The 10,349-nt window shown below is 37.0% G+C and overlaps 1 protein-coding gene across 2 annotated transcripts; it reads right to left on the bottom strand.

The window, feature by feature from the left end:
• Positions 1-3,870: 3,870 nt before the first annotated feature.
• On the bottom strand, positions 3,871-10,147 carry LOC117615471 (flavonoid 3-O-glucosyltransferase-like). 2 transcript variants are annotated; one of them, XM_034344554.1, is made up of 4 exons: positions 9,755-10,147; positions 6,932-7,010; positions 5,719-6,237; positions 3,871-4,911 (listed from the first exon to the last, which is right to left on the bottom strand). In XM_034344554.1, the coding sequence occupies exons 1-4, from the start codon at positions 9,797-9,799 to the stop codon at positions 4,043-4,045; spliced, it is 1,512 nt and encodes a 503-aa protein (XP_034200445.1). In that variant the 5' UTR covers positions 9,800-10,147; the 3' UTR covers positions 3,871-4,042. The 2 variants fall into 2 exon arrangements, with proteins under 2 accessions (XP_034200445.1, XP_034200446.1); XM_034344555.1 differs by having other exon boundaries at positions 6,932-7,422; positions 9,755-10,146.
• Positions 10,148-10,349: the final 202 nt, after the last annotated feature.

The following is a 10,349-nucleotide window of genomic DNA, read 5'->3' on the forward strand; positions in this document are numbered from 1 at the left end:
GAAGAGGCGGGAAGGGTGGCTGTTTCCTCAACATCCGCGTCTTTTTCTTCACTAGAAGTGCCGTTTTTTTCTTCGGCCTCATCCCCAAATAATTCAACCATTGGTTCTTCGTTGTCATCATCACCCCAACTCCAGTAAGGTTGTTGCTTCTCAATATCTGTTGGCCGGAGAAGTTGCACATCAACCTCCAATTGAAACAAAAAAAAAAAAAAATCAGTTAACTTTGTACTTTTTCCTAATCATAACATCACTGATACAAACAGATCTAACCTCAAAGTTTTCAAAAACCTGACTCATAACGGCCCGAAAACGGGCCACCGTGTTGCTCCTCCAATGTAATATTCGAGGGATGTGCCTATTGTCTTCATGGACCGTGAAATGCAATGCTTCCAAAGCTGGGAACACTTCAAAGGCCCAAATCTGTTCACAACATTGAAACATCAATATATGTAAATGTATTTGCATCAAATAGTTAATTGCTGGATATGTGTTCACCTGAAGAGCGAAGCCAAACCCCTTTATGATGTACTCTCTTGGTCTACCACTTCGCATTCTTGTCTGCGTTCTCTTTCCACGTTGTTTGGGCATTTTTCTTTTTTGGGGCACTTTGACTCGTTGGTATTCAGCAGAAACGGCCCTCAACAGTGAAGCATTTGTCATTGCATATGACACTGCCCCCCATGGATACTTGTCAAACTCGTCTAGGTCTTCAGCCAACTTCAAATAGCGCATGTCAATAAGCACATGCTTTTCAGTACCCAATAGAACAAAATTGGCAAAATAGACCATTCCAAGCTTTAACGCATCCTCATCATCTGTGCCCTCGATGAAGGCGGTGTGTAGGTCCAAAAGGGTGGCAGGTTTATTGGTGCTGAAGTATTTTCGCTTCAACGAGCAATTTTCATTTGTCGCCTTCGGAATGAAAGGGAGCTTTCCGAACCTTAGCCCCGTGATGAGGCAAAATTGTTGGGCTGTGAATTGTATCAACTTGTTACCCACAATGAATTTTATCCCGTTCACCTGTGCAACTGTCTTAGGATCAGCCTTCCTCATCAACAGGCCGTGGACAATTTGTGAATTCCACTTCAGGTCCTCTATCAGTAATAGATGACCAAAACAACTTCCCTCGAACCTCTGTACCTGCTGCGTATTGAACTTCGCCTTTATTGTTGTAATGGCGGTCCTTGTGTGTGAAAGGGCATATGGCTTTCCTTCGTACTTCTCATCCTCAGGAATCATAAGCTTTGCTTTACAAGCCATTCTCAAGTTCCCTGCACAACAACATCATACATATGGATCATTGGTTACCCATATTTCATCCGTACATTACTCAAACTAATACTTTCAACCCATTTTGATATATGTATATACATTTGATAAAACCATAAATGTTTTTAAGCCTCTTTTCTACTCTCCAACTCTCTCCACACTCTCCTCTTATCTACATTCCCTTCTGCCAAATGTACATCCCATTCCATCAAAAAACCAAATACCACCCAAGTCTGAAAACAATTTCATCAACCACGGATCCACTTCATACAGGGTTTGGGCGAAATGGCTACAAGAATTACTCCAAATGCATCAATGCCTACTAAAATCTACTCATATGCAATACAGTACCACACATGGAACATCAGTATTCACAGTTATGGACTCTGTGTGCAAACTAGACACGTCAAAATGTTACTGCAACTACAACTGCTAAACCTAGATGGATGAACATGCAATTTCTAAACAGATACTGAAGCCCCATAAAATACCATTTTCAGACATATATCACAAGCTGCAAGCAAGGAATAACAAAACAATTTAGCACGTTTTATACCACAGGGAACAGAAAATTTCCACGGCAACTAACTTTAGTATTTCAAAATCACATAATTAAACATTAACACTGGAAGGGTGCAAAATATGCTACTACGTGCTGAAACACCAATGATACCAACAAATTTACATGTGCATTATTACTCAACACCTAAGTCAGGGCCTACTGAGGTAATGGTGTGTTATAATCGAATAGCCCTTGGCACCAGGATAATTTCCCACACTAAATATGACTCATAAAATGGAAGTGAAAACAAGCATTGCCATAGAACCAATCCTATATGACAAATAGCAATTTGAGGCACTGCATCGTCCATAGAGCAAAATCAATACACCAATACAAGTTTCATCCCAGCATGATCTACTTCACAGTTAAATTACATTATTATTGCAATATCTCTAATTACTAAACTTCACAACTTCAGTCACAGGTTAGAGAAATTATCCTTCTCAAATGATAACCATACAAAAACACAAACTAGTCAATAACAAATACAAAACCCACCTTAGAATAACTCCTTCTCTGCACAGAACCGAATTCGAAATCCCAGCCACACCTACAGCAAATCGCGACTTTTGTCCTAACCGAGTCTCACAGGATTGAGAAGGAGGAGGACGTTCGTGAACAAAGTCCTAACCGAAACCAAAATTTAGGGTTTTTTTAGGCCCTGAAGGAGCAGAGAAGAAGAGAACGACGTCGATTCAAGACTCGAACTTAGAGGGGACTGAGACATCGTTTAAGGGAGACATCATTTCACGATTAAACCCTCTCTTTCACCGTCAAGAGCCCCCTCACCAAACCCTAAAATTCACTGCAGAGAGAGAACGACAGAGTGCGGCTTAGGTTTTCGTGACAGAGGGAGAAATAGAGTGGTGGTGGTCGATGGACACAGAAACCGCCGAGAGAGGAAGAGAACCGTGAATGAAAGCTGAGAAAGGGAGACAAGCCTGCGTTAGGTCGCCAATCAAAGGCCAATAACGGGTTGATACATGTGCTTTTATATGGAGGGCAGTTTGGTCATTTCACGTTCACAAGTGATTATTTGAGAACACAATTTGTAAGCTGATTATTTCAGAATACCACTTTTGAAAAGTGATTATATCAGCTTATTTCCCTTAATAATTTCAATTCTTAATGTTGAATTAATCAAGGACATTTTTTGGTATTTTGAATGTTTCACCATTCTCTGCCTTTTGCTTTACATATATAGATAAACCAAAAAAAAAAGAAAATTAGAGTATAAAGAAATATACAAGGTAAATTTCACCTTACTACCCGCATGTTTCCCGAAATTCAGACTTTGCTACATGAATTTTTTTCCTCTCACTTTCATTCCCAATGTTAACTTTTCATATCATTCTTATACCTCCGTCTATGTTACCATCAGAATATGTTTATGTATTTTCTGGATTGATATATAATTATGTATTTTCATGTCATTCTTTTGATTATGCATTGGCATTTGTACAGTTTGAACCAAAACTTGCTTTATAGGAATTGAAAGCATAATCTGCACCAAAAGCTCATTCTGCCATTGATTACATAACAAAAGGGAATTGAAAGCACAATTTGCACCAAAAGGTCATTATGTCATTCAGTATATAACAAAAGGATTGCAGAAGGGGTTCATTCTTCCATACAATTACATAACCCAAACCCAATGCAAATACAAAATCAGCCAAGACATAACAACTAACATAACCCAAACCCAGTGCATGAGGGTTTTTAGGAGTTTGTGTATGAGTTTGCAAATGTCTAACAAATTGTGTAGAACTTAAAAAGGCCTAATAGAGTTTGGGGCGTTTTATGTCGTTAACCCACAAAATTATAAAAGATTTCAAGTGAAAAAAAAAAAAAAACACATGGAGACAACAAATAAAAAAGCATTACAAAGTCAATAGGTCTAGCTGAATGGACAATTGCCTTGATTTGCAGACTAGAGGTCTCAAGTTCGAACCCCAATGACATCTTATTTGTGTGCGTGTGTGCTAGAAACCCCCCCTCCCCTTGTAGTTTAAACTATCACTTGTACTAAAAAAAGACAATTACAAACAAAAACAAATTTTTTTTATAACGTTCCTAGCCAGTGGTCTAGTTTTCTTAATAAATTGGATATGTTGCATATAATTTGTTGCATCAATTTAACTGTTTGGGGACATGCGTCATGGCCTCCCCCTTCCCAAACTACCTTGAAACAAGTATTACAAACTACATATATTACTTGGTGGTGACAATCTCCACCAAGCTATTGAAAGCTCGTGGGGAGCTACCATTCCATTCAACAGCTTGTTGGGCAAGATTTTGCAGGATCTTTAATTTTTCTCTCATTTCTTCTCCTTCTTTTTGCTTCAAGACCAGTTCCAAGGCCTTAATCGCTGCAGCTTTCGTGATGAGCCCTCCCTCAACCTCAACACCAATCCCCCATGCAGCCTCTATCGTCCTCATGTTAAGATTTTGGTCTCCAAAAAATGGCCTGCAAATCATAGGCACACCACCAACAATGCTCTCCAAAATCGAATTCCACCCACAATGTGTCACAAAAACCCCAGTTGAAGAATGCCCCAAGACTTGCACTTGTGGAGCCCATGAAAGTATTTTCCCATTCAGGCTCATTTTGTCATACCCCTTGGGCAGTATTTCCTCTATGTTGCCCCTAAATGACCAAATAAATGGAAACCCACCTTCAATCAATGCTTCCGCAAATGCTGCTAGCTCATGAGGTGGTGGTGTCACCACACTTCCAAAGCTAATATATGCCACTGATGCTGGCTTCTGCGTGTCCAACCACTCTAAGCAACCACTTTCATCGTTAAGCAATGGCGGCGGTGATGGTGATGACGGTATTAGACTAAAGGGTCCAACGTTGAGGAACTTCTGGAATCTTGACTTGAGCACATTCACAACTTCAGGGTCTACTTCTTCAAAAGAGTTTATTGCAACAGCGGTCGCTTTAGGCAGCTTTTGTCCCATTTTGTATAATAGGGTTGCTAAGGGTGACTCTAACTTTCCTACTATTCCTTCAGGTAGGTCGTCCATCTGAAATCTTGAAAATCCAGGAAGGAAGTCGAGGGTTTGTTTTCCACCTCCTGAAAATAAATGTTATGATGCTATCAATATTCAACTAATGTATATGATCAGTAGAAAAACTAAAATAAGCTGCAAATTAATTCAGAAAAACTAAACTTAATTTTGGACTAAATGAATACAAAAAAAAGAAAGAAAATAAAACTGTCTCCTGTGGATTTTTCATGTGGCACCTACCAAAGCAACCACAAGTAAACCGCCCTACTTATTTTAGTAAAAATACAAGGGAACACTGATCTAACATTCGATCTTAGGTTCACCGTGAAGTTCATTAATTAGGTACTTGTTAGATAATTTGTTAACCTGCTTAAGTACTTGTTAAATTTATTTAATTCATTATTTAGACTAAACGTTGGAATGGTATGAAATTACTCTATTACCCTTAAGTATTAAGTTCATTATTTAGACTGTACAAATTATGTCCTCCATTTTTCATGTTGATAAAGAAACTGCATACATTATACATGGGATAACGCTAGGTTTACACACATTATGTATGCTTTCTCTAATAAAGGTGGAGCTCACCAATAAAATTTGGTATACCTCTATTAAAAAAATAATACACAATTTGATATATAAATGTGATATGCTTAGCATAGCACACTCGTTCATCTTTTAGAGTAAGAGTAACAAGAATGAGGAGAAAAGAGTCAAAATTCGTTGGAGTAACAATTGATGCCAAAATTCGTTGACTTATTATACCCAAAAATAAAAATAAAAAATTCGTTAAATGACTATAAAATGCATAAAAGGTTGAATAAAGGGTATAGGGTCCTTGGTTAATTATCAAATAGCAAATGAATCCTTACCACTGGTTCCAAGCCTTTGGCGTATCAAGTCTGTCTCAACATGAACCAGCAGTGAACGTGGTCCACCCGTCCAAACCGGCACCCAGGGGACTTTCATCTCCTCCGCCATATCTCCAACAAACCAGAAGAACGCATCCGATACCAAACAACCAACCCTCAACCCCGTCTCCGCCTCGGCATCCCTCAAACTCCCCATAAAGTTCGTATGCGCCGCCTTCAAGAAAAACCCGACAGCCATCTCAGGGTTGCCAGAGGACACAAAGTTCTCTGGCAACCCGTCATGCACGTTGTAAGCCTTCACATTGTGGAGGCTCAACGGCGACTTGAAAAAGAGGGCAGCGTTGACTTTGGAAGTTGTCAGGAACGAGAAGGCCACCTGCGGGGCCGCCGTAGCTAGTCTGAGGACGAGGCTGTGGAGAGGGCCGGCATGGGAACCGAAAGGGAAGGCCAAAACGGAAACATGGTGAGTTAGGGGTATGGAGTTTCCTACCATAGTTATTGGATGGTCTTGATCTTGCGCTGTAAAAGACGTGATTTTTTATTTATAGGAGGGGACCATGGATAGTTAGGTACAGAAATGGTAGCAAATTACTTGTGCGTGGTCATGACGTTCACATATATTTTTTGGTTGTTGAAAAGATGTTAATGACATAGTGGACAGAGCTGGTAGATACTTGGTTGTGAAACGAACAACGAGACGTGAGAATTAATTTCACCGTCTATGTGACGGTGTTAAAACAACAGCCATACATTATACATATGATATGACAGCTAATTAATTCTAGAGTTCACTCTTATTACCTCAACTAGCTCTTGGTTTTCTTGTTTTTTCATTTTTATTTTAGAATTAAGAAAAATAATAATATAGGTAGTTATGTTTCATAAAAGTATGACATATTATTTGATTTTATTTTTATTTTTAATTTTATTTTAATAAAAAAAATTAATTTATCATATTATCTTTATTTAATTAATAATTTTAATTCTTAATATTTGAATTAACCTTATGTCTAATTGTTAATAACTTAATTTACATGATGTGGCCAGTTTTTCTCCTCTAGAATTTGATTTGATTCTTTTCTTTTTTCTTTTTTTTGGGGGCAACTGAAATTTCGTTCATAGACAGATATCAGATGCAATGCAAGGCCCAACAAAGACAAAAGCCAAAAAATTGCCCAAATCGAAACAAAGACCCAAAAGCAGCAAACCCTACCAGTAACACAGAAACCACAACCGCGCCGTCGCCAACTCTGGAGCATTGAGCAGTTAGGAGAAACAGCCGAGGAGGGCATCTGCAGGAAGATTAAAGAACACAAACAGGTGCTAGATCAACCAAAACGGGAAACTTAACAAGGCGAAAATGTTTGGGCCTGTTTTTACATACTAGATATTCGAGTTGTATTGGGCTTTAATATCAATACAATATCCGGACCAATCAAATGGTTATTATGAGAAATTTATTATTTAATTGATAATTATATAAACTAAGTGGATATTCACAGCCAAGGCACTTTGATCTCCTCCGCTATATCTTCGGCAAACCAAAAAAACGCATCAGCCACCGAACACCTGACCTTCAACCCTGTTCACGCCTCAACATCTTTCGCTTATAAAGTTACTGGACACCGCCTTCAAAAATAGCCCAATAGGTTCCCAAGGTTGAGTAGGAGTGGGCGTCGGTACCAGAAAATCAGAACACTGAGCCTGACCGAATGGAAAAAATTGAAAAACAAATTGGTTGAGTAAAAAAGTCAACAAACCGGCACCGAACATGACCGGATAGGTTCCAACCAATTTAGATTCCGGTTTCACAACTTACCAAATCAAATCAAACTAGATCGGTTATGTATAATTTTATTTTATTTTACAAAATTATTTAAATCTAATGCTACGTTTTTAATCTCATAACTAATATTTCCCCGAACTCAACTTCAAAACACCTCTCTTTTCTAGCCCCAATATATATTTTTGTAGGAAATTGGATCATTTGTTAATTTTCAAGCCCAAAAAGTATTTTAGTTGGAATTTGTTAAAAAAATAAATTGAAAAAAAATAATAATAATCCGGTCCAAAACCCAAAAAATCAGAAATCGGACTAGAACCGATTTAAACAGAACCAACCAATTTCATAAAAATTTTACTAAAACCAAATCAAACCGAACTGGTTAAATATTACCAGTTCTGATTCCGATTTGAGGTGGAAATCGAACCACGCCCACTCCCAACTTTGAGGAACTTCTTGAGTCATGATGAGTTGAGCACACAAATTTCAAGGGCCAATAATGGTGCCTTTCTCATTGTTGTGAAATTATTGAAAGCACACAATTTTTGCACAAGTAATATAGAGATAAGTGAATTGTCGTTCCTGCAAAGACTGTAATTTCTTTTTGATTACCAATTATGATTAATTTAAAAGTTTTTTTGAACAATTGAATAAGAAAATTGATTGATTTAATTAAGCTAAAACAGTTATGAAAAATAGCAATTTAATTAATGATGGAAAATCAAGTTGAGGAGACACTAGAGCATCTGATTTCACCATAACCAATTTCACTTAGTTCTTATTGCCAATTAACCCTAATTACTACCCATGTTGACAGTTGGTTTCTCCTATGAGAACCTAAAAGAAAACTGTATGTGTCATGTTAGTCCCTCTCGGGCGCACATTCAAGATATGATATTTGTTACGAGAAGCAAACACCAAAAAATCTTCTCTCGGTCTCCATTTAGATCATCAATTAAATATTAGCTAGATATTTAAAGCATTAAGAACAGTAATTAATACTCAACATAGAATAGTAATAAAAAATTAACATAACTAAAAAAATTAAATATTCATGGTTAGGCTAGATCCTAGCTCTAGCAAGGAAAATTAGTTCATGACAAAAGAAAAGGTTATGCTAATTTTGAGTATCAACATTATCTACAGAAGACTCTATGAAAAGAAAAGGAATTAGATTAGATTTTATAATGTTAATCAATAAACAATACATAAAATAAACCTAATTAGTTACAAATATTTTCACATACAATTAGTGACCAAACAATTGGGTTCTCGTAACCCATGCTTTAGTTAACAAATTGTGTGTTTCAGTGATCAAGTCATAAGCCTTTTAGTAATATTAATACACTAATTGTATTCAATGACCAAGTTGCTAGCCACTAATACTTGTTTTTCCTTGTAGTACTGCTTTCGAAATTTTCCAAAAAAGTTCTGGAATTTTCTGAACATTTTAAAATTCGAAAATTTATTTGAAACGAAACTGGAGTAATTTTTTTTGAATTGGAATTGAAATCCTCTGATTCTGATCCAATCCATACAAAAATTAGCCATAACTATATAGTTCATTTGTCGTGTGGACTTTGGTGCGCATTAAAATAATATATAGAATTACAATTTATGGTATTCTTCTTAAATATTAAATTTGTTATTTGAATTGTTAATAAGAATGGACGGTATATATATTTAGACAAATCCCACCTAATTAACCAACCAAGTTAAGCCTTACCTTGTTCTTTACTTGAGTTTTAATATAATTTATAATATTGTTTTGAACACCAACGTAAATCTATCTTTTTTTTACACAAATTATTCTCTTATAAAATTATACAATAATTATTCACTAATTAAATTTAGTTATTTTCTAATTTTTTGGGTAATAAGGGAGACATGGAGGTGGACACAGAGTTTGGTCATACGAAGAGGCAGTCACCGGGGACAGAGGTGGCGGCCGCCAGCTCTGGTGGACGGCCTAAATTTGTCACCAAAAATAGATTGAGTCACCGAAAAGTTGCTATTATTATTTAAATGAATTTGTTAAAATAGTGCAAAATTTATGTCGTTTTGAATACATTAATGTAATTTTGAAGTGTAATAAATAGCGGTTTATTTTATTTAAATTAGGTGAAATTAGATTATTATCTACTACAATAATAAATTCTCAATTTATTTTAAAGTTTAAACCTAAGCTCCCAAAAATATATAGGTGCATCATTTGGCGCAATAAATGGAAAGAATAATATTATGTATATGTACCAGCAGTAGTTCCAACCCTTTGCCGTATGAAGTCTGTTTCCACATGAACTGGTCCGCTCCAAACCGCCACCCAAGGCACTTTGATCTCCGCTATATCTCCGGCGAACCAAAAGAAGGCATCGGTCACCAAACACCTGACCTTCAACCCTGTTGACGCAAGGCCTCAGCATCCTTCAAAGCGCTCATAAATTTACTTGGGGCCACCTTCAAAAAAAGCCCAACAGCTTCCTCAGGGTTGGCAGAGGGCATGAAACCCTCTGGCAACCCATCAGCTACGTTGTGAGGCTTCAAATTATGGAAGAGGGACAAGGTTTTGGAGAAGAGGGAGGTGTTGGCTTCAGAAGTGGTGATTTTGTCGGGGGTTTCCTGCCATAGTTGTTGGATGGTCTTGATTTTGTTCTAGAGTGTGCTGTATTTAAAGAAAGGCAGATAGATGGGTAGGTCGTTAAAGAAAGGTAGATGGAGATATTGGGTTATGAAACCAACAGTAAGTGAGAGAAAATGGTAAAGAAATATATATTTTGGGGTGTAATAAGTGAAAAAGATAAGTTGGATAAAATTTCGAGTTCTTCTGATTGTCTTGAGGTAATCTTGA

The sequence above is a fragment of the Prunus dulcis genome, chromosome 1 (genome assembly GCF_902201215.1).
Source record: "Prunus dulcis chromosome 1, ALMONDv2, whole genome shotgun sequence".
NCBI lineage: Eukaryota > Viridiplantae > Streptophyta > Magnoliopsida > Rosales > Rosaceae > Prunus > Prunus dulcis.

What these genes read in the sequence shown, in the direction of transcription:
- LOC117615471 (XM_034344554.1), bottom strand. Translation starts at nt 9,799, where the DNA reads ATGTGGAAACAGACTTCATACGGCAAAGGGTTGGAACTACTGCTG. An exon ending in AAGGGTTGGAACTACTGCTG is followed by an intron (nt 7,011 to 9,754) that starts GTACATATACAT and finishes ATCTTCCTGCAG; the next exon opens with ATGCCCTCCTCGGCTGTTTC. An exon ending in TTGTGGTTTCTGTGTTACTG is followed by an intron (nt 6,238 to 6,931) that starts GTAGGGTTTGCT and finishes CGTCTTTTACAG; the next exon opens with CGCAAGATCAAGACCATCCA.